Source organism: Rhea americana, unplaced genomic scaffold, assembly GCF_003343005.1.
Source record: "Rhea americana isolate MKP2758 unplaced genomic scaffold, rheAme1 scaffold_34, whole genome shotgun sequence".
Taxonomy (NCBI): Eukaryota; Metazoa; Chordata; class Aves; order Rheiformes; family Rheidae; genus Rhea; species Rhea americana.
This window is the reverse complement of record NW_028186468.1, coordinates 1,249,065-1,274,325: the sequence shown is the minus strand read 5'-3', so window position 1 is coordinate 1,274,325 and position 25,261 is coordinate 1,249,065. Positions and strand designations below refer to the sequence as shown.

Below are 25,261 nucleotides of genomic sequence, written 5' to 3'. Positions count from 1 at the left end.
TTTCATACCAGAGGAAAAAAAATACAGAATCTTAATCATACGTAGTAGATTTATTTTTAGCTTCAGTTACTGCACAAAGAAATGAACATTAAACAATTATTTTAAAATACCAATGACATTTCAGGTTTGTAAAAATAGACATTATGTGCATTATCACCTTCAAAAGGATTTTCAGATTTAGTTTATGGGCTATATCGGTAGAAAAATATGAATACTACACATAGCCTCTTTGATATGTGAGGAACAGAATTATGTTTGGTATCCAAAAATAATTCAGGAACTAGCTTTTAAAAAGGTGCATCACTATATGCTTTTATTTTGCAGACATAAATTATAAATGCAGTGATACATTTTTAAAATGTTTTAATTCTGAAATAGTACTTTAACACAACTTGAAAACTTTGATTATGCAGCTATTKTATTTCAGGCTTTGGGACACATCTGAATTTTTAGAATAAATTTAAAGTATATACAGCTTCTTATTTMGATTTCATATTTTTCTTACATTTTAAGCTTCTTGTATTGTAGAATGGGAAACGAATATAAGATTGTTTGCCGCTGAAGTTGGTCATCTCTTGTACACTTCATATAAAATTTAGTAGATTTGTCCAAGTTTTAATTTACTGCCAATTTTACGATCATATTTTCACATTGTTTCTATTATGAAAATTGAAAGATGGCGAGGCAAAAGTACCATTTTCTACAGAAAAGCTTTTAAATTTACTTTCATTCTTAATTTACAGTGAACTCCTATTAGCACAAATTCTTTCTTTTCCAAGAACAATGAATTTGTGTGTGCCTCAACAACTTTCTGCAAAGTGAAGTGAAAGCTAATTTCATTGCAATTTGCACTTTGCAAATCATTAAAACAACATAGAAGTTCTATTTTGCTTTTTACTAAGAAGTCTTTATTTTAGTAGCTGTTTTATCAGTTGATATTAATTCCTTATTACACTTGTTACATCAGAAAATTAAGTAAATAAAACCCCAGATCCAAAGCAAGGTAAGCAAAACGTATAYGTGGCATATTAATGAATTAAAGAGTAGATGGTTGAAGCAGACACGACCAGTGAGTTGTTTTGTACTCTTCACGTAAAATAGCTGCTTTGCTAATGATCTGTCAGGTGCCTTAATTTGGTAGGGCCCAGCCTGTAACACAGCAGGGCCTTTAATGGCTGTGATGTTTGCACTGATATTTAATTTGTGTTAAAAATRATGTCTTCATTACAGTATATGTATGTACTACAATAATTATATAAGACCTCAGCTGTTTCAGTGTTTTAGTCCAGTACAGCTGATATCAGGACTCTTTCAGTTAACACTCCATTGAATTATATTGTCATCTTTGAAGATAATACTTTAGCAGAATTTTATTGGTATAATTATGCTCCATCTCACTCTGAATGGCATAAGAAAAGRTTTAAAAGCTACTACTTTGGATTCAGACAAAAGTCCTGACAGTGTATTGCTGTTCTAAGCTGTTAATGGCTTTTTGTGTGCATGCATATATTTGTGTGTTAATGTAAGACTAGCATTTTGGGTAAACAGTAACTGCTTCATATCCCTCTGGTGGTCTCATGCGAGCTCGTGCATGAGCTTCACAGTATAATTGTCCCTCCACAAAGAAGTAGCCCTTTTGTTTCAGGTTCAGATTGCAGTCAGAGCACACAAAACATTCTGGGTGCCGGTACTTATCACGTGCCTTCACCACTGTTCCTCTATTTGGAAACAATAAAAAGAAAACAAAATTAATAAAATTTGGAATTTAAAGTGAGAAGAAACTATAATAGGACAAAAAAGTAAGTTCTAGGTATTTATGTTAAGGCCTTTATGTTACTCATCTGCCATTTTTATTTTTCCAAATGCTACAAACATATTTTAAGGTTGGAAATTGATTTTTGAATAAGTAAAATAAAAGTGCCATAGAGATTATGACAGACAATTCAATAGTTCATTGGAAAGCCAGATCTTGGTTACAACACAGAAAGTACAGTCTAAAAAATCAAAAGGTGACAAAATGAGTTTAAAAAACACATTTCTTTTCCTTACTGACTATGGTCTGAGCTCATTATCTGTATTCTTTGGCGAAGTTGTCATTGAGATACACAGGCCATTGAGATAGTCTGATAGTTTCAAAGTAGGCTCAGAAAGCRTCCTAGAAACTCACTAGATTGTGAGAAAGATGCTTTATTCTGTTAAGCAACTTTCAGAATCCATAAACTGCATATTACATATTTAACAAATGTAGTATAGGTAACTGCTGGTTTCATTTTCTATATATTAATGACTGACTTGCAAAAGGTCCTGAGACATCTTAACTGAAGCTTTGATGATATGTGGTTGTATCTGACATATCTATTTAAAGTGTCTAAGATATGGGTTAATGATTTGGGATTTAGAACAGATTAGATAAGATTTGTTCTAGTATCTCTATTCTCCAGAAGCATTTTTCTAACAGTGCGGAGAGATTGTCACTTGGAAAGTRTTCCTGCAGTTGTTGGTGGTGTTTGAGGCCTTGTGCTTAAACTAGAGATTTTTATAACTAGAAAGAAGCAACTTACACAATGCCATTCCCACATTTGTCACACAGCGGCACTTTCTGGACATTCGCCGTGCCGGTTGGTATCTTTGTTACAGGTGCTTTCACACTTCTTGTGCCCATGGGGCGTCCATCTGAGAATCAAAGCAATCCCATTATGTACAGGTTATTATAAAAGTATCTGATGCAGTAAAATACCTTTTTTGGAAATATCCACTTCTAATTTTAGTTACAGGTTTTCCTTATATCGACTAACAATAAAGTTTCTCTGTACAAGTTTAGTAGGTCARGTCCTGTGCCTTTGGAATTGGCAAGAGGATTGTGTAGCTGTAGCTAATAAAGCAGGTACAACAGTGATTATAAATATAATGCTCTCCATGACCAATCTGCCTTCCTTCTTCACAGCTGCCTCATGGACATTGTCTCACTATCTGATAGTAGGTCTTTGGTATAACGAGGAGGAGGAGGATTTGGTTTTAATATAGCACATCAAYTGAGACCTATTGTTGAAAAGTTTACTTATCTGTGTAACTAATCAGGCAATAACTTCTGATTACAGGAAGTTGTGCAATGGATATCAGATTAGTGACATTATATGAATATAAATTATAGTAAAACATAARAAGAAAATGCCAAACAAAATCTCACAGTAATGTATGTATAGATAAATAGATGCATTTATCCCTTCTCTGGTAAATATTTTGATACAAAAATTAAAAATTTAAGATCTACCTGTTAGGTTAATTTTGCTTATATTTTATTATTTATACTTGTTATAAATGTAACAAACCTGTAACCTTTAATAATGTTCCTGATTATTTTCAAAAACTCATAATTTGAAGGAAATGGGACTGTAAATGGTATTGTTGTCTTCAATTTTATTTAGAATGAAGACGGGATAGGTGAAACTTACCTCAGGAGTTGGTTTAAATTTCTCTTTTCCTGGATGTGGTATAATTTTTTTTTCTTAGTATCATGAGTATATGCAGCTAGTTGCAAAAACTTTTATCATTCAGTTAAAATCAACTTTGTACATTAACAGGCTTAAAATCTGAGAAGAGCTTCTACAAATGTGATTAATACTCCCATTTTATTCCCAGAGGACATTGCTAGCTATAAAAATAAGGGGAAAAATTGTTAGGAGGCTGGCATTCTATCTATCATATTCAAAAAGACTTGGGTTTTCAGAATTTCTTACAGCTCTCATTTCTCTTCTTTTCTCTCAGACTCCCTCTTCCCACAAACATACTAAAAATGCTTCAAACATAATCACCTTCTTCAGAGACTAAATTCTGGAGCACTTTAAAGGAGCCAGACTGGCGAGGTTGACTGGGCTCCTCCTGATTGGCATGCAGCATCTTGTACACATCAGACTGGGGTACTGAGGTGGGAACCGGGTCACTGCATCATAGGGAGGAAGAGCAGATAAAACGATTAACAAACATAACTTTAAAGCAGTAGTTGTACCAAACACAGAATGTGAATTCAGTAAACAAGACAATCAGTTTCTTGAGCTACTGAAAAACACTTTTCTCCATCATAACATTGTTTTATATAGGCCTCTCTTGATCAAATGCACTGAAAAAAAGGTAGCTGTGGAACGGTAACAAAAAATAAACCTACAAACTCAAGATAATATTTCCATAATTACTGTTCTGGCTCCAATGGCAACTGGAAATAGGCCAGTACCTGTGTTAAACCTCAAAGCAGTTGTATTCTTGTGATCAGCTGCTGTATTACCAGTTGCTCTTTTGTGTGGTATTCAGAAATCCATTTTCGTGACAGTTGGTTTCAACAATATTGTTAAAATCACAACTCATAACCTGGTTTAGGCTCAGCCAAAACAAATCTTTTSGGAAAATATCATGATGTCAAGGTGTTCTCACCTTTCTAAGTTGGTTCTGTTACTAGTTAATATATGATTATCTGATTAAGGTAATTGGTACTTATTTGACTTAAGAGTTAATGGTTGAATTCCCATTGACTCATGAGCCTAARCTTTTATCAAGAATATTTCATGGTTCATTAAAGTGTATTAAATGTTTTAAATTAATCTTGATAACTAACATTTTAAGTAGTTGAGGGGAAGAACAGATGACTACATGTACTGACAGGAATTAGTCTGAACACATACCATCTGCAAACTTCTAACTGTCACTGGAACTAGTTAGAAAGGTCAAAATAGACTTCAGTGAAGTCTTTTACCTCACTGATACRTAGGTAAGTGTTCAGTATGAAATTMTTGTTACAACTGGCCTCCTAGTGTCTATTAAATCTCAGGTAAATTTCTCCTGGAAATAAACGACTAATTGCACAGGGGATTAGACTGACTTTTGACTTACAGGGTTTTGTTTGTTTTCCAGTGTATCATCTAGACTAACAGTAACAGCATCAGGAGTTTGGCAGCTGTGTATTGACCTCTATTGGTTATGTTAATTGTTTTCATCATGAACCAGATTTCTCAGCCATTTTTAACTGGTGACAAAAATACCATTTTCTTCTATCATTATAAGCTTGTAATCTATAGAAGTAGTTTACTTTTTAGAATTCTTACCAATATCTTCCTAAAAATTAAACTAACGAGTAATATAAAAGTATGTACAAAACACAAAAAATACTTACTGGCTAGGGTTTGAGATAACATTTCTAAGTTCATGAATAATGAAGAGGAGTCCCAAAACAAAAGAGATATTTCAGAGCTGTATGGAGAATCAATTGTCAAACTGGGAATGTCATAGATGTTTGTGATAGCTGATTACTCTGGGCTTAATCCTTTATTTCAGGATAAAGAGAAAGCAAGGTGGCTTTTTTCTTTTCTCTTTAATTTTTATGATTAAAGATAAATAATCACGCAACAGAGTAATATAATCACTCTGCAAAGACTTCATGAAGTTCAGTATTGTTTTCATGAGATCAGCATAAACTTAAGTACTTCRATATATGTATGTGATATTTATGGTTAGTAACATACCAAATCTGAAAGGTGCTGAAGAAAGCTCACTGGTGCCAATGATTAATATTTCTTATTTTAAAAAATTAGTAATTGATTTTAGTTTACACTGTACGTATTATAAACTATTAATTTAAATGCTGTTGTAAAACAGAAAAATAAGTTGCTGTGATGCAAGGTAAGATAAAGGAATGTGAATGGTGCCTTGAAAAAAAGGAATAGAGCTTTAGGATTTTCTTTTGTCTAAACTTCATCTTTATCCACAAAACGTTCCTGCCTGACTTTAGTTATTGCAATGGATAAAATTCATAAATCAGTTTTTGACCATTACAGAGATCATTGAGTAGGCCTACAAAGTCAATTTTGTCTCCTTTTTGGATAAGAACTACTGATGTGGAATGAGCCGTCCTAGATGAGAGTTAACTAAGTAACTAGAATACTATTAACATCTACAAGATTTCCAGAGAKTCATAGCTTATCTTTCAACAGTTCAAATCAGTTGGGAGTTAATGCTATTATTTTTATTAATAATTAATAAGAATAAATCATTAAATGCTTGTTAAATAATTCTTAATTATGATAACAATAATAACTAGTTGTGAATTTAGGGGGGAATCAGAATCTTGATTTGGAGTGGTTAGTCAGCTAACAATCTAAATGGTAGCATCAGCTTTTATTATTAGGTACCAATAACAGATTATTTTATATGAAATATTTATTGGTGAATACTGAAGGACTTCTTTAATACTTTGGGTTAAGGAGTATTTTACTTGTATTTTGATAAAAATGATAAATGATTTAGTTTCTSTTTAACCCTTATATACATTATCCCAGAAACAGTGTAATATTATTAAAGCTCATGAATATATGCTCTATATCTGTTCTAAATTTGCATATTCATAACTACTAAACATACTGCTCTAATTACCTCATTATAGGTGGTTCCCCCAGAGCTGTAGAAACTTGGCCTTGCAGTGTTTCCATGATATTGTCATCTGAGTACAACTGCATAGGTGTATTAAACTGAGCGTGTACAATCTTGACACCAGGAAGTTCCATTTCCAAGGGAATGTTAGGGGCCATCTTAGATACTGCTTTCAGCTCGGTAGGGCAGATAGAGCTAACAGTGCTAATTGAAGAGGGAGTGCTGCGTCCACTGCCACAGTCAATCCCCGAAGGAGTGCTGCATCCACTGTGTTAATAGCCAGATTACAGAGAGGTGTGCAATGCATACCAGATTATGCAGAAGAAAGACAAAAGTGAAGGAATACGGTGATGTTAACAAGGCTGAAAACAAATGATAACAAATACAAAAAGCAAGAGTTCAGAAAATAGAGAAAAGCAAAAGTATGTGTATTCACTGAAAAATATTTTCTTGTAAGAAGTATCAGTGTCAACTTTAAGCATTCCTTAAAATTCTGGTGTGTATTTTATGTAAAGATAATTCAGAAGAGAATATTACTTTGCATTTTCAGTGCTAGATTTTGTTGGAGAGTTAATTAAGCCTCTCCAAAGCTCTTTGTTCTAGATGAGTAATTCTTAACATCTACAAATAGGAAAAATGAGTTTATGTGAGTTGTCCGTGTCAGTGACAGAATAAACACATGCAGTACTGGAATCCTAAACACATTCCAGTCCTGTACTTAACACACCATTTCAATCCATGGTTGAAGAGGCTTCTAAAATGTAGTGGAAAATAATGAGTGTGACTCTTCCTAGATTTCCTTGAAGTCTACAATGAAGTATTTATTAATATTTTAAAGCTAACAATATACTTAGAATTTTTAAAGTATTTGCTGAATTTTAAAGAAAAAAATTGTTGGAAAAAACAGTCATACTTTTGCATTTCTAAATATAGTGTTTCCAATGGAATGTAAAGTGGCCCTTCACAAGAACAGTGAGTATAATCAGAGAACGCATTTTGGTCAGACCTTTTCAAGGTCTTTTGAAAGCTTTTGAAGTTGATTTTTCAATATTTTAAAGTATTTCATATATAATAAAAAGGATGTACCATTTTTGAGAAATATTAATGTTACTGTACATACTGAAGTAAAGTTACTACACACAAATTTGATGTCTCTGAAAAAGGACTTAAAATAATGTTGTGACCCTCCATAAGACCCAAAGTCTTTTTCAGTGTTACCATTTTGAACACTTGTCTATTTTCTCCATAGCACTTCAGAGACTTTCTTCGTTTAGGGATATTTATTTCCTGTTACTTTGTATCAGTTCATTAAGCAGGCTTTATACAGTCATGAGTTACCATTTATGTGATATTCAGAGTTACAGGATGATATATGACTTAATCTTTTTGCTCCAAACTGGTTGCAGTTGGTTCTTTCCAAACTAAATGGTTCTGTGTAAACGAGGGAGGATACCGTATTACACGATTAGATAATGCAGTATGGTCACTGCCCAGTAGTCACTTTTGAGTGGAGAAGACGACCCAGAGTTCATCCTTTGATTCAGTGGGAAATCGTGTAGAACCACTTTCTCAAAAATGTAAAGGGAAATGCATCCTCTACCATCAAAGACATATCAAAAGAAAGTCAATTGTAGAGAAGATAGGCAAATCTTAAACCAATTGTACAGTCCTATTTCATCACCCAGCGTAAGCCAGCTAAAAAAAATAAAACAGGGCAATTTATAAATTTACAGGCTTTTTTTTTTTTTTTTTTTTTTTTTTTTTTTTTTTTTTTTAATAATTAAGACCACCCTTAGATTCTGTGATAGGATAAGTAAGTTATAAGTTTTGTCAGTGCTGATAGTGTTAGTAAATGGAAAATAATAGGAGAAAGCTAGAAAAGGCATAACCATTGTGGTCAGCAGCCAAAGCATTATTAAAGCAAAGTAAAGAATAAATAAAATATAATAATATATAAATTATAACTACCACATTCTTTTGTCAGAATAAAATCTAAAATTGTTGCTAATGTCAAATCTGTTAGCTCAGTCCCACTGTCCATAATCAGGTCTTCTTTTAGTGGAAGTCCTATTTTGATTTGGCCTCAGCTGTCCTACAGAGACATTTAGTCAAGATGGAGATTTGTTTTTTACTGTGCTTAACAGAGGGTATACAATGAGCCAAACAAGAGAAAAAGGAATTGAGAAGCAGTGTGACAACCACTGCTTTGTAAATACAGCATTCTTTATTGGAGATTTTGGAGTTCGTAAGTACAGACTTTTCCAGTGTTAGAACACCTTACAAATCTTACCTAACTAAGGTTCTAAAAGTTGCTGCACTTCTGTCAGGTTAATTTTTTCAGATTTTTTTCCATCAGCCATGCTGGAAAATGATGATTTGCTTACATGTTTTCACTGAAAACACTGTGTATCTAAATGAAATTTCTGAATTACAGGATTACATTCTGGTCTACCCATTAGAACCTTTGTAATCAGATTAGGTGCCTGTAAATGGTACCCAATGGTGCAAAAGTCAGGTTAGATACACGCAGCTGGTGCCCAAAGTTAGAGGACATGTACATTTGCTAAGGACTGTGTTGTCATTTATCATGTATCATAATGAGGCTGCAAGGAGATACAGGCCCTGTTTCTCCACTGAGGCAGTATTCTACATTGTTAGTTCGTGTTAACGGATGGAGGCTCTATCTAGCTGTTATGATCTCTTCTTTATCACACTGGTGGTTGAAAAATTTAACGCATCTCACAGAAACTGATACTCTGTGTGAGATTGACCGTTGTACATCAAAATCAATTATCATCTTGATTTTTTGGTCTAGTTTATCAGACTTAAATTAGTGTAACTGAATTTCAGACATTTGTAACCTTCAGAATGACATGCAGAGCACTAAATCCCCTAGTAAAAACTGTAACTACTAGAAAGGAAAAGAATAGCATTGTAATATATTGGATCACTCAAGCACTGTTGAGCTTGCTTGCCTTTTTAGCCACAGATGTTGCATTGTTTTCCCCTTGGTATTTAAGATTGTAAAAATAATACTAAGTTAGGCATTTCAGATGCGATAAAGGAAATTTACACTAAAAAGATGAAAGTAAGTATGTAAGGTTTTCTGCATTTGAGAGCTTTACAGATCTGTGGCATCAGATAATACTATTTTAGGTCTGCATCAGGTTTCCTTCTGAATAGAAGAGTCTGCTGAAGAGTAAACTTTGCAACCTCAGCACGGTCAGATGATAACTGATATAACTAGCTATCTTTTATTTAGCAAATTAACAAAGTACATATATTCTCATTTGGATAGAAGAATTTCATAGCTCTCTGGTTTTATAAATATGCAATATCCAGTGCAGCACTGTACTATAAATTGAATCAAGTACAGTTATTTAAGATTTGTATCAGTATAAATGAGATTAGAATCTTGATCTGCTTTCTTTTGGAAATAGAATTCTGAGTTTCAAGCCTGATCTCTGGAAGTCAACAGTTTTATTTAATAGGACTGCAGCTTTAGGTTATATAGTACTATAAGCTAATTTCAAATGCATCCGTATTCTTTATTAATGTGAATTGTGAGTATCTATTAAAAATAACACCATGCATCCAGATCCAACACAGCACTCAGAGTTTATAACCTGCTTCGGCCTGAGACTACGAAAGGTTTGGGCCGAATATTGTGCTTGTGTTCAAAGTAGTTCATATCCTGTAAAGAAAAGAGGGTTAAAATAACTTCCTTCAGCCTGTAAATGCTTATTTCTAAATAAAAAGTGACTTACAAATTCTGAAAATAGTAACCATGAAGTAATCATGTTTATTTTGTACGTTCCTGGTACTCAAAATATAATCACTTTGGTATTCAGAGACTTTGAGAGTATAGGAGTGTTACTCTGAGTGTAAGAGGGAAGGATGGAAGGTAGCATTGCAGCCTAGTTCAGAGAGCAAATTTTAGCTACCTGCAGAGATGCTACTAGAGAGCTGAATGTATAGATTTCAGTGTTGGAAAAAATTTCTTCATCTATCACCAGTTTTTGGAGAATCATTAAGCTCCTGATTATTAGAAAACAAAACAGCAAGAGCTGGACTTTTTAATTGAAAACAAAAGAGTGATACTACCAAAAATCACCGTATATTATAAGTAAATGCCAGTACTCACTTGTGAGATGAGTTAGAAATGAGACCCCTCAGTTGTCCATGAAGCGCATCTTGTATATTGCCAGATGAATACAGCCCAATTGGAGAATTATAGGAGGAGCTCACTACCTGTCTTTTGTCATCAATATTTGCTGCTGCAACAAAAGGCTGGGCCCTTCTGTTATGAGCTGTACCAATAGGCTTGAATTCCTGTACATAATAGGCAGACAAAATACACAAAGCTACAATGCACACCAAAGCTAGTAATGAGTAAAACTGACAACATCAGTATTGTTAATCTCTGCATTTTTTTACTTTTGCAATTTCGTTATTTTTTTAACTGGTGCAAGCATACTCTACTTTGCCATAGCAATTTTCTATATGCTACATAAGCCATATGCATTCAGAGATTATTATTTTTCTGCTTCAGGACAAACAAAAGGCATTCTATATTTGTAAACAGTGTGAAATTTTAGTATTTCAGCAAGAAATTTAAGGGATGAATACTATAGGAACCTGTGGTAGAAGTATTGTTGTTTACTTTATTCTTTCAGAAGCATTTCACGTGTAGTTAGCATAATTGCTTGCCTTTATGGTTAATCCCTGGTTTCTGTTTTTTTGTCATACACTGGTGGAGGGAATCAGAAAAATACAGAGATTTTATAATTAATGTGTCTTGTAGGAAACCATCATTTTTAACCCTTCTTTCAGCAGAAGTAGTCTTGAATAGACTTCAGATTGATATATCCTTCTGACTTGATTCAGTACTTTGAGGCTTACCTGTGCATCAAAAATTGTAATGCTGCATAATGCAAAGACAATATAAAATCATTGTAAATAAATAAACCCCAGAAATGAGTAAGTGAGAAATCATTCTGCCTACGTTGGCTTTTTTCTGGAATACAGTTTTGTTTATTATTGACCCAGATCATTGCCTCCGGTTGTGGAATGCATAGGAGTATGATCTGGAACTGGAATCTCTGATGCCTTTCCAGATAACTTCCCATATTCTTCAGTGGTGATGGGCAAGGGATAACAAAGATTTTTGACTGTGCAAAAATATGCTTATTTGTGTTGTGTGTTTAGTACAGACTTCTGACTCTTTGTCAGCTGAAGTCTTTTACTAATTCACAGCAGTGGGTTTTTGTGTTTCTTACAGTGGATGAAGAAGGTTTGCTGGTGAAGTCCGTCACCTTTTCCTGGTGTCCTCCAGGAAAAGAACATTTTCTGCTTTTCTTAAAAGAAGTATTATTTAGCTCAGCTTGAGCTCCTATGCTTACGGAATGAAAAGCTTTGGTTCCTAACAGACAGGTTTCTAAAATCTGAATGGGTGTCTTAGAGACTGGAAGTGGCCTTGGTAAAATAGCACAGATAATTAGTACTTTAATAGAAATAGCTTACTACTCTGATTATGGCTTTGTTTTTGAGATGCATGTCTGCACTTGTGCTTCAACTCACTGTAAAATTTAGGTCATCTAACAACAAATTTGCAATGGATGAAATGTGAAGTGAGTACAGATCTTTCACACCTGCTGAGTTTTTTCTTGTTCCTAAATTTTCAGAGAAAATCTCTGTTAGAAATTTTGAGAAGTGTGATTCGTATAATAGGGATACATCTATAATACTATAAGCTATTTCTGTATTTATGTTTATGTTCTATTGTGTCATGTGGCCTATAAAGAATCTTCTGATACTGCTAATTGAGATTTATTTCAAATTGTAGAAGCTTATATGTAGAATGCTAGAGCTTTTTACTTAATCGCTGTGTACAGATTAGATTGTCTGATGTTTGCTATCACATATTTTTATTGGTGACACAGCCAGTATCTTCAGCTTTGAAATTATTCAAGTGCAATTGTGATCTTTCATTTATGTCTTGCAAGCTATACAAACTAGTCTCTTCATTCTGCTAAACAAAATTCTAAATATAGCTGTTTTTGATACAGAAATCCATCTTTTAGATTACCCTGACCTTTAAGAATGTAGAAAAAAAATCCAGTTGAAATAAATACAACTATTAGCAAAAAATGAAAGATAAATTTGAATACTCAAATCCACAGAATAAATCAAGATAATAAGAGCACATTAGACAAATGTGGACACATTTTTGACATCTGCAGGTTTTTATTTATTTCTCAAAGCGTTATTTCACTTTTAAGACAAGATCAAGTCTCTGTTCAAAGTTTTGGTAAACATTTTTTTTTTTTTAAATTGTGAAATCCTGAATGTAAATTGAGCCTTATGCTTTCATTTAAAACAGTAGTTTCAGAAGCATTTTTATGAAGAGACCAAAAGAAAAGTCATGGTTATACAGGATGTGCAACCAGAAAAATGCGAACAGCAAAAGCAGTTCTACTAAATGGAAATGTTTAGCAGCAGTACACTAGAACAGAATACAAAAGCAGCAGTTGGATAAATGAGCACAAAGATTTTACTTGCAACCCTTTGTTTCTGTCTGGTAGAATTGGGTTGCAATGGACAAAGTATATTAGTAAATGGAGGTAATTACTACAGTTTAGGATCATGTCTGCTCTATGAAATATACTAACCTCAAAATATTGTAAAATTATTTAAATCTGCGAGGTATGACACAAAACATACCAAAACCCAACCTTGAACACTGTCATTTCATCCCCTTTTTATTTCTTGATGACAAATGAACAGCACAGAAAACATGTGGCAAGTTTACAATATAGAAATGGTGAAACAAGAATTTGCAGTTAGAATTAAATTCCATTTTCTTTTTAAATCATCTATTCATGTAAAATGTCACTGACATAAAATACAGTAGCAAAAATAGTCCAGCTCTTGTGTTTATTGGATGTCATTGAATCAATGAAAATTCCTCTTTTAGTTCAAAAACTAAACAAGAACTGAATGCAGTTCAAATTCCCAATCAGGAATATTCAAGTATTACAGTATTTAATTTCTTAAATTTTTTATAGCTGACTGCTGTCTTTTTTGCAGGGCTAAATACATTTTTCATTGATAGAAATATCAGAAACAGAATGAATGTAGCACCAAAAGTCTGTAAGCAGCAGCCCCCTGGCAACAAATCCAGCAAGGACTACAGGATGGTATTCATCGGGGATAATTGTCATGACAGTACACAGATGTTTGCATTCTGGAGGTATCACAGCACTAGCAAATCTTTATCTCTGAATTTTGTTAGGGAAGAGGGGGAAGGTCTTCAAATCTAGATTAGCGTACTTACGTTTCAAAACTTGATTGTAAGTGGTAATATACTACAAAAGACAAATTGAAATGAATAGTTAATTTATAAGAATTCATACCTGTGGTTCAGCTTCTAAATTTATCTTGTATGGGTGTGCTTTGCCATCTTCTGACACTTGTGGGGACCATAATTTAGTTTCTGTCCTATAAAAAAAGACAGGCAGAAAGTAAATAACTTTAATTCTCTAATATTTGCAATAGTAAAATAAAATGCAATCTGAAAATTTGTAGTTTGTTCTATGCTTTTCTAACTTCTGATGTAAAATACTTTAACAATATATGTGTACTATACTTTATTAACAATATAAAAAAACACACATTTTATAAATGATGTATACTAYGAACAACAAGAAATAATATATGAAATTACTAATTACTCTTCAGAGCATTTTACAAAAATAAGTGAATAAATTAATAATAATATTAAGCTACACAACATGATTTTTCTTACGATTGTAACATCCATTTAAGGTTTGCTTTTCAAAGTAAGGGGAGTGCAATCTATGTATGTAAAGTGTATATACAATTGTAAATAGAAGTTACCCAGCTGATTCTTTGAGTTGACTAGTATCAGTTACAATTCTTTGTTGCCAGTGGGAAATTTTGCATCTCATTTTAAAATAATGTAATATTACTAATAAATTTTAGTATAGTGTGTACACAGTAGTACCATTTGTTACATAAGTATCAATAGTTAATATTTTAAAATATGCACATATTCCATGTGCATAATTAGACCTACCTTATTTTGAAAATTCTTTCCTGAGAGTGTTGCTAAATGACATATATCAACTTGCAATAGAACCTGGAATTAAATATAGAAATTTCTGCACCTACTTCTGGGTTCTAGTAACTAAATAATGCTCCTTTTGAGAAAAATACATCTTTATTTGGAAAGAAATATTGTGGTCAGTTATAATGAAGTGCTTTGCCACCCCAAGGGCCTCACATCAGTCAGAGGTGTTTGATTCTTGGAGCCAGCTGGGAAGTGTGATTTTGATTAAAGGCTGAGCAAACTCAGTTAGGAGATGGGATGATACACCTGGAGTTGGTGAGGTAAGTCTGGGTGCTTGTTATTTAAAGGTTTTGTAGCATTCTCTAAACCATTCTGAATAGTTACATTGCATAATCACTTAGTTGGATTGTATCTTCTTTCAGTAGTAAGCAGACATATACATATATGCATACCTCTCAACTTTCAAACAAAGCTGATGTGTAGCTGCTTTAATTTTCTCCTGGGCATCATTATGTGTCATGTTCTCTGTGCTTTGACCATCAATAGCAACAATAGTATCACCAGGACACAGGTTGGCAGCTGAAGCCTTGCTTCCAGGTGTAATCTGGGGAAAAAAAAGATCAATTTTAAATTCTTAAGCACCATACATACATACAAACTGGTAGAGGAAATAAACTTTACCAGGCTTCCCTTTTTTCTATTGGATTGTGGGGGAAAATGGGACTATAAACACTCACAAGAAATTTAATTCTGCTAGTCCCTCTATAGTTCAATTGTCAGCTCACCATTTAAATGCTTTATACATCATAACTTCAAAACAGATAAAATTGTCTTCATGCTTCTGCATTAAATAGTTTATACCTCCATTTTCTGTATTTACTGTAACTTGTCTTTGAATTTTCCTTCCTAGCCTCTATTATGTAATTTACTTAAAAAAGCAATTAAGTTCTCCCTTACAACTTCAGGCAATAGCTGAATAGCATATATTGGCCAGTTATCCTGCTTAATGTTCATGTGCGTGATGTGCCAGTTGACTACATAAAACAGAAAGCCACTTGCGATCTTACCGCACTTAAGGGAAATATAACAGCAATTAGTATACTTCCTGTTACTCTGGCTCTCACGTTGCATTTCTAAATAATAGCTATGCTAATAATACCAAACTTACATTTTTCTCTTTACAAGTGTTTATTCATGATCCTGAGCTCCTTAAAGTGCTTAGCTTTACTCCCATTGCATTTATGTAACAGACTCTGATCCTTCAAGGTGGTCTATGTAGAGCAATTCAAATACCTCAGGGAAATATAATGAAGACAGTGACATTCACAGAAACAGCCCTAAGCTTATTTCTCTGTGCTTTTTTTTTCTTTTTTAAATCTTGTTGATCATCTACTACATCATAATTAAAATAATGGAAATGAAACACCCTTTCTGTTCTAAAATAACCACTGTAGAGAGGCCACARTCATGGATGCTACTTAAGTGTATTCTAGAAATCTTTACTTGGCAGCATGTGACTTCTTGTATCATCACATCATTTAAACAGGTCTTTGGTCACTGAGTGGGATTCAGGTCCCTTAGCATAGGCACCTATTGCCATTTTAGGTGGCCTTGAGTAGCCAGGACAACAACATGAAATTGATGGACGAAGCACAAGAACTTCTGGAATTCAGCCTGTCTGAATTCAGCAGACCAGAGCAGGACAGGTTGGTGCATGTAAAAATAATACTAACTGCTTATGTTTAAGCAAATGAATCCCAATATAAAGTATCAGCATGCAAATACAGTCTTACAAGAGCATCACTTTTATACCAAAAAACCCCATCCGTGCCATGTGTGAAGTAAAAAAGCTATGGGAGAGAATTCATTTCACTGCGTGTTCTGTGAAAGTCATAGCAAGTACTATCTGAGTGATTAAAAGCAATAAAGTATTGCCTGTGCAAGAGACAATACTGACAGCATAAAAATTGGATAGAAATACTCTTTTTGCTATGTATTGTGCTGTATTAGCATTGGAACTGGCAAAAATCAGTGAAATAGGGTTTCTGCTCCTTCTGGCTGTCCACCTCTGCTTAGGGTTTGTTTTGTGTGATTTATTATTTTTTGTTTTCTAGCATATAAACTTATTTTTGATTTCTCCATATCAAACTGCAGTGAATGTACTATTCTCAAGTCAGGCAAACTTTCCAAATTGGTACTTGTGGCCAGCTGTAGGTTTTTAGCCTCCCATTTGCCAAAAGGATGAATAAAATGCTAAAGTACCTGAAAAAACAGTTTGAGTCAATGAAGTTGCTCATAAATTCTACATCTGGAGTCTCAGAAATTACTGTTTCTCAAACTTTAACAGCTGTGAGTGTAAAKGAGCTACACTGAGACCACTTACACAGTTGTAATAATAAAGGGGTAGAGTAACAATCATGCCTGTCACTTTAACCTGGAATGGCTCCTGACTTTGCCTAGCATGTTGTTTGTCATTTTGCATGAGTGCCTGTCTACTAATGCTCTAATAATCGAAACATAATGTCAAAAATAGCCGTGCTTGGTTCCTTCTCAAGTATAAGCTTGCTTGAATAACTCTTATGAAAGTTAATCAGTATCACACAGAATCACAGAGTGGTTGAGGTTGGAAGGGACCTCTGRAGATTATCTAGTCCAACCTCCCTGCTCAAGAAGTAGATAATGCTTTTTACATGGCACAACAAATGATCTGCTATATCTGTTGCATACTGCAGCAATGTACTGAGATATGGCCTTGGCTCATACAGCAGCGTCTGCCTAACAAGGTAAGTATCCCTGCAGCTGTGCTGATAGTAGAACCTAAACTCGTCTGTGTTGCTGGAAGTAATGCTTGATTCTTTAGATTTTCTTATTCTTTCCATGTTTTCACCAGCTGCAGTGATATCACTAAATGATTGGATGGGAATAGCATCACTTGGTGGTAGCAAAGAGGGAAATGGGCAAGAATCTGTATTTTCCTACTCCTTAGCTGAATTGATTATTGTCAGGCTTCTGGGGCTTGTCTGTGGGGCCTTAACCCCTAGATGGAGCTGTTGAACCCTACTTGTCCATGCCTTCTGGGGTGCAGAACTATCCACCCTAGTGCAGTCGTTTTCCCTGACCTACTCTGCCTAGGATACAGGAACSTCTACCCCATAATTCTGCAATACCACTTTAGTGGTGAGAGGTATGGTCTGGAGATCTGCCCCTAGGACAGGGTAGGAGAAGTATGGCAGAGTTCTAGCTCCTCTCTTCTTGGTGCATAGCAGAAAATCTTGGTAACTAGCATGACTGCTGCTTCAGGGGGGGGAAGGTGGACAAAATTACTGCAGGCCTATGTCATAAAAAAAAGGCCAGATTGTGCATTGCAAGATCAWACAGTTCCATGGGTATAATACTGGTATCGTGGATACCTCAATAATGTCAATGTTACTGTTTTTTGAGGAACTTATCTTTGATGCATTAAATTTAAATTGTGAATGCTTAAGTTTGTGTTATGGCCATCTCTCCCATCTCTGCTTCCTGAGGTAGATGTGTCATTGGTGCCTTCTGGGAATTTTAACCTTTGTCTGCAAGGAACAGGGCTGTATGGCATTTCTGTTGCTCCTGTATTGTAGGAATCTCAGGTTTGGATAAATATAAGAATATGTGTTGGGGGCAATGTCTGTTATGAAGCTTTGAAGAATAACTCTCTTTATAGTGTACGTCTCTTTAAAAGATGTGTAAAACTCATCTTGCACAGTTGCATTAATATATTAATATTTCAGGGTTTKGGGGGGATGGGGAAGARAATTAAGAACATGAGCAAGGAAAGTGGCTAAACATAAAATTGGATTAATATAAATACCTGCATTACAATCTGTAAAGATTTGTAWTGAAATAGAACTTGTGAATCTAGAGTTGGTGACAGATTTTACCATTCCCTCCAACCTCTATATAATGGTTTCTCTAGTCATTCTCTATTCARCATGACTTAAATTCTAGGATTGAATTCATCTAAACACTTAACCTAAAATGCTGTCTTCTGTTGAAAATATTGAAACAGAAATATTTCAGTATGAGACTGGCTTTTAGATAGTCTCATTGCTGTAACTTCTTTGCAGTTATGTAAGGTTACAAAGATTTATAGAAAAGTTTTCAGTATTTCTAATTAATTTGTTATTTCTATGCCTAACAGAATCTAACTTATCTATTTTTAGTCCCCTCCTGTTTTATTCTCCTAAGGATCATGAGCTATGGTTTTTGCATTAGTTTGAAACAGTCAAGAGTTACTTTGCTTGGGAAATCACAGATTTTTTTTTTTTTTTTAGATGACATCTGTTTTTTAGACAGGTGTATGATGATCCCTTGTGTTGTCTATTTCTCAAACGTCTCCTGGTAAAAGCTTTCTGTTGTTGAACAGGAGATTTATCTAACCAAACTTACACCTGTCCCATTATTCAAAAGGTGTTTAAAAATAACTTCCATTTATTGTTCTAATCTCTAAAATATTTTTTTGCTGATGATGCTTTTGACAAAAGGAAAGTCTAGGCCCCAAAAAGCAGAGCATATGAACCTTTCACCACCTTTTGGAAGCTACTGCATGAATGCTTATTAGGGTTTCTTCTGAGTGTATATTTCAGCAAAAAAAAAATATTAATATTARAAAAAGATTCCATTAAATTTCCTGAGCTTGAACTAAGGAAACTTAAACATGTCCTTTTTCATATAAATGTTTTATAATTTTATTATAAATGTGATTTATTTAATTATTTATTCTTTGAGCAGTGCCATAATTTAGTAGAAGACAGCTGTTTATGCCTTGTGAGGCATTTGGTAGGTATGAGTCAATTGTAAAATCATTTATTTTTTAGCAAGTTACATTTATAGCAACATCCTTTGTTAGTGCAGTTTTAAACTTCATTGGACTTAATCTAAACACAGAGAAAATACAAACCAGACACTGCTAAAATATTTTTCGTTAGAGATAATGGAAACTATTTTTCCTTTGGAGGCCCATAAAAGGCAATGAAGGCCCCCAAACATCCAGAGGTTTCTTTTCTTCTTTATTAGATRTTTTTTGTCTCCTGTTCTCCAAAGTTTTTGTTAGGTCCTACTAATATTTGTCATGAAATTACATAAAGCCAAATAGTAGCATTCTATTTTATTTCTGTTTAAAATAATAGGTAAGTTCTGATATGCTTATATGAATCTGRAATAAATAATTGACTGAAATTCATTTGTACTGCTATAATAAGTGAAATATTGGTGCTTAACCAGCTACAGACTCCTGTTTAGAAGCATATTTGCTGCAAGGCATCACCAGTGGTATCCATCCTGATGTTTATTTAATACCAGACATAGTGTATATATTGAGTCATAGTGCAGTGAGTGTTTTTTTTTCTTTTCTTTTCTTTTTTTTTTTTTTAATTTGGAAGATCATAAAACCCATACTCATACGTCAGTAGATTGAGGTACTCAAAAGCAGCAAAAATATATGGAAAACTAATCCTAGCATCTGACGTGTTGAACACAATTTTCAAAATATACAAATTATTAAAATATGTATTCTGTCTTTTAGATGCATCTATGTCTGTAGATGCAGGGCAGCTGATAATATTTTATGTGCCACATTCATCAAGTAACACTTTTCTTAAATAAGTTGAGATTAATAGCTTAAAAAACACTGACAATGGAGGCTCAGATTCTTGCTGCCTTTTATTAGGGGATAGTGTAAATTGTCTGTTGCTAAATATGGCAGAAAACACTTAAGAATCATCTCCTCCATATTCAAGATTGGGTAAGTTATCTAATAATTCACTGATTTAACATTTGTGATACTGAAAACCTTCACTTATATAAAAACAGGTGCTGTTGCCTTTGCTGGCAATAAGCAGCTCTTGATTTAGTTGAGTGTCACATTAATCTTCTGAAGCTGGCACAAAGAGTTTACAAAGTATAAACTTCCAGAGATGAGGAACAGCTGCAGAGTGGTCTTTTCTCCAAGTAATCACACAGGCTGGTCATAAAAATGATAAAAGTGGGGTCTGGCCTTTAATAGGCTCAAAACTTATTTTCTCATCTGAGTGCATGGGGAAATCGTGCGATCATGCCAGAGTTTTCCTAGCACTGAGGCACTGGAATTTAATTTCTKAGGATAAATAGAAATGTAGTTTAAACTCTTTGACCGATACACTAATCCCACAAATATGTTACACAAAACTTACAAAAACCTGTAAGCTTTCAGTTAACGTCTCAAAACTAGCAACTCCTTGCTAATTAACTAATGCTTCATCTGCATCTCTGAACTCGAGGAAAGTAAAGGGCAAAAATCTGAATTAATAAATGTAATAAATAGAAAGGAAATGGAAAAGATACGTACCCTGGTTATGATTAAGGGTTGATTAAAATCTATTCCTCCCGAGAGCCTGAATCCCCAGGGTGCTGGTCCTTGGAGAACAACGTTTTGTGGCATTGTGCAGACTTCTTGGTTACTATTTCTTTTTCCTTAGGTCTGTTTGAGGAGTTGAGCTGTAGGAGGAAGGGTGCTGTCAGCAGAGTGCCTGCTGGACAGGGCAGCAGACCTTTGATAACTTCTGGGAAGTTTTACTCATCTCACAGTGGCAGGCACTGCACTTTATCCCTGCTCTTTACGTGACGTCAGCCAGTCCCTCAGCTTCTCCACCCACAGGGGGGAGTATCAAACTTGGACAGATAAAGTCTGAATGCTGGAAAGTTTACAACAAATACATCAGCTTTATCCGCTGCTTCAGCGGCCCCCTCAGCCTGACATTCAGTAAGCATCAGGTTGCAATGTCCTTCTGGTTTCTTAAAGCAGTGCTGTTACCCATTTGTTCTTATGCTGATTACATTGCTGCTGCTTGTTTTAACTAAACAATGCACTGYTCTGACCATGTACACTATTCTCTTTCATGTAAATAGAAATAATGATGGTGATATTTCCTTCTCAAAGTATGGTTTTACATCTTGCCTTATTTGTAATGTGATTATTTCTTGCTCTATAAAGTCATTCCAGCCCTTCAACTGACTTTTTCAGCTACCACCACTTGAGAGAATACTATGCACCAGCTAATGGCTTGAAACATTTTCACGCATGTCATGCATATCTCGCATACTGGGAAAGAGAACTGAATTACTAATCAATGGTGTCTCTTCCTTTTGTAGTAATGTTAGCTTTTTATAGGATAGTYGTGTTTACCTTCTCTTGGTTGTTGGTGTTACTATACTCTGCAGTCCTTCTGGCTTTCTTGCATCAGCTTCTTYGGCTTTATTTTGACTTCTGTTTCACTTATATTTTGTAACAAAAGAGAGGTATGTTCTTTTCAGTGGTGATATTCTCATTCACTTTCTTATCACATGGTTACAGATTTCTCTTTATATGTGGTATTAGCAAAGAAATGTTCTTCCAAGCATGTCTTTGCCCAGAGTTTGGCCTGTTTTCTGACGGTATCTACAGTTCTTGTCAGGCAGAGTTTTTTTGTTGGTGGTGTTTTTTTTTCTTTTTTTTTTGAATGAGTCAATAGCAAGTCAGWGCTTAAACAGAACAGTTGAATAAAAACTAATGAGGATATATATTTTTGCATAGTAACAGTCTACATAATATTTTCATATTTTTGAGAAAAGATTTTTCTGTTCCTTATTGCAGAGGATTTACCTGCTTTTTCTCACTCCRTGCACTTTGCTTTCTTAATGTCTGTAGCCTGCTTAGAGAAGTATCTGAAACTGGAAGAATGAAAGGCAGGTTCATACTCTTTGTGATCCTTCTTTTGCTGGACACCTTCAGGGATTTTGGTAAAAGTGTAGTGATTTAAATTGATATCAGTGTCTCAAAAGACTTTTCTATTAAGAAGCAAATCAACTTTATCCAGCACTGCAAAATGATGATAAATAGATGAAGAACTAGAAAGTAGATCCTTGCTTGCAGTTTAATGGCTATTGTRCCCTTTTTCTTTGTCTTTTCCTAGTGAATCCTGTATTCTTTGATTTGTATGCGGGAGTGCACAGTATTTTAGATGTATTAAAGAATTTCTTCATAGGCATTTTTTTTTGTTTGTCATTGAGTATTGTTAGTCTCAATTAGTGAAGTCTGCAGTGCAGTTTCAGAAATATAAGAATTGCTGTATCAGSTCAAACTCCTGATCAGCCCCTGACAGTTTCGAGTGTCAAAACATTCCATACTTGTATAACAACTTGTTCGCTTGGGAGATTTCTTCCAAATTCCTCTTAGTAAGTTATCGGCTTATGTCTTAATACACAGGCTTATATTTTTTAGAAATCCCACTCCTTTCAAATCCTGCTAAGCATTTTGAATGCTGGTGAAGTAACTGAAGAGTGGATATTTGGGATGGCTGTTGGTAAAAATAATTTGTTAAGGTGTCTATAAAGTTTGTTCACTTCCCTTTCTTTTACTGAGATCAGCTTCTGTGTCACCTGTAATGTTATTAGATATGTTTAGGGAGAGGGCAGGCTCAACCTTTTTCTAGGCAGGTAGTTCCTCTTAATTTCAGTGGAAGTTATCTGCTTGTATGATTGAGCTCTGGATTCTGTTATAAATGGCTCAAAGATTTATTCCCTCCTTTTTAAAGGAAGTGTGACCTGCTCTCCAAGGTGCTGTTGTTCAAGACAGTAATTGCTAGATCTTCTTGTATTGATATAACACTAGCAGAGCTTTTTGTCTATTTACTCTTCTATAACTCTAAAAAAAATCCAGCTTAGGAGGCAGTAATGAATCGATACATATTATTTAAGAAACTAGGAAATAGTTTCTTTTCAGTGACTGCTTTTAAGAAAGTGTAATTTTTTTGTTTGCTAATCTCCCTAAAACCCTTCATTCATACTAGACCAGGATCATCATCTGAGCTGGATGGAAACTAGAGCCGTTTATCCAGTTAAGTAGAGGTGATTTCCTATCAGTGAAGTGAGGGCTACTTTCTTTTACCCTGTCTAGTTTTAAGGCATTTTATATTCTGGAATACTATGGTGAGGCAGGTTTTGCTAGAAATGTTGAGTGACTTCTAAATAGGTGAATCTTGAAATTTAAAAATTATTTGTAATGAAACCATATGAAACTAGGTAAGTTGAATCTTTTAAGGTAATTACAGTGCAGATCTCAAACTGCATACCCAGGCATAGTGCGCTCTCTCTTAGTTTTGATCATAATCAGTCTGAACAATCTGTAGTTCTAGGTATGCAAATGAATTTTTGCAAATGTGCTGTGGTGCCAGACTTTGCTTTTTTTCTTATGGTTTTGTCATTTCCATGTAAGAAAACAGTTGCTTTTAATAGCTTTTCTTGTTTAGTTGTCCTGCAAGATCATTCGCATTGCGAACCTTTCTTACGTGCAGGTGTACCTCCACTTAATTCTGTGACTATCATCATGTGCATTTGTGTATAAAATAGCTTTCTCTGAATTATAATGTGATTTCTTCATTTGTGGTGTGACTAACCATAATGTTTGAAGCAGTCATTTGCTCTCTGTAGACTGGCATTCCATTTGATATCTATGCCAAACATGTTATCTTTCTACCCAATGCAATTTGAAAGCTACAACCACTCCCCCCCCCCCTTTTTTTTCCTGGATGAGAAGGAGAAGAGGGAGGGGAAAAAAAATGTTGATTTTTTTTTTCACATCACTCAATTGCTGAGACTTTATGGGAGAGACAAACAATTAGGCATAAGAAGAGTAGCATGGTCACTAACATGTCATTGCATACCATGCTACCTTGCTAGCTTTGGAAAACCAAGTCACTATGCCTGTGGCACAGTATCCTTTACCACTGGGGTTATTTAGAGGCATGCTTTCTAATTCATGTCAGAATATTTTGGGTGACAGGTTCCTTTTTCTTTCCTAGTGCTTCTTTGCCTCAGTGGAAGGAAATGTTGTTTTCTTGACAAATCAGCAGACTGAGTTATAAATAGAGATTAAAAAATAGCAAATGTTTACCCCTGATTCATTTCATATGTTACAGGCTGCAGAATGTTAACTAGAATAAAACCTGGCAGAGGCAGAAAAAACAAAACTCTCTTCAGAGTATATATACATTTTAAGCCAGAAGTGTGATAAACCTCCTGTCTTAGTTTAGAACTTAGTCTCTGTCTCTGATAAATTGCACTGAACTGAGCCTCTGATTGTGAAATTTAGGCACTAAATGGAGCTTGAATATCGTTTGCACACGTAGAACAGCATGTTCTTAAACTGCTCTTCAGAGGTGAAAGGCCAGAATATTCCCTACTGCATGTCCTGTTCTCTATTTCAGAGAAYGTGGGTATAGAGGAAGTCTCCTTTTAAAAGTTACTTATTTTAAAACAATTTCCTAAAGCAATAAGATAGGAGTATTCATATACAAATCCAAGATATTCCTAACTGCACAGTCAGGGAGCAGTAGTGGTTAATAACTCAGATCCTGATGAACTTTTTGTATCAGCTTTTAGTTAGTGGATGTCTGATAAATTAGCAGGCCCCTCAGTTTTTCCTGGCAAAGGAGAAATCCTGTCTTTCCCTTTCCTAGCTGGTATGACAAGCAGCTCTGCTGTTCTTCTCATGCCCCTGACTAAGAGAGGAGGAGTGGGGCTCCAGTACCGTACCCGTCTCCCAGGCATCAGCTGCTCCATCTACGGCACGTGAGGTGGGAAAGGCATTCCTACAGCTCTYTGCTTCTTTCTCTTTCCTCCCTCACAGCTTCTTGGTTATTTTGAAACAATTTGGCTCAACTGTCCCCTCATTTCAGGCTCAGAAAGCAGGAATGTTGTGTCTTGTAC

General features: G+C 34.7%; 1 protein-coding gene across 4 annotated transcripts; it reads right to left on the bottom strand.

The window, feature by feature from the left end:
* Positions 1–285: 285 nt before the first annotated feature.
* PDLIM3 (PDZ and LIM domain 3) lies at positions 286–21,107 on the bottom strand. Of its 4 annotated transcripts, none has more exons than XM_085311339.1 (8): positions 20,865–21,107; positions 14,959–15,110; positions 13,830–13,914; positions 10,559–10,746; positions 6,418–6,681; positions 3,813–3,940; positions 2,562–2,673; positions 286–1,718 (listed from the first exon to the last, which is right to left on the bottom strand). In XM_085311339.1, the coding sequence occupies exons 1-8, from the start codon at positions 20,955–20,957 to the stop codon at positions 1,529–1,531; spliced, it is 1,212 nt and encodes a 403-aa protein (XP_085167465.1). In that variant the 5' UTR covers positions 20,958–21,107; the 3' UTR covers positions 286–1,528. The 4 variants fall into 4 exon arrangements, with proteins under 4 accessions (XP_085167465.1, XP_085167466.1, XP_085167463.1 ...); XM_085311340.1 differs by lacking the exon at positions 10,559–10,746 and adding an exon at positions 10,041–10,108; XM_085311337.1 differs by lacking the exon at positions 6,418–6,681 and having other exon boundaries at positions 20,865–21,106.
* Between the last annotated feature and the right edge of the window lie 4,154 nt (positions 21,108–25,261).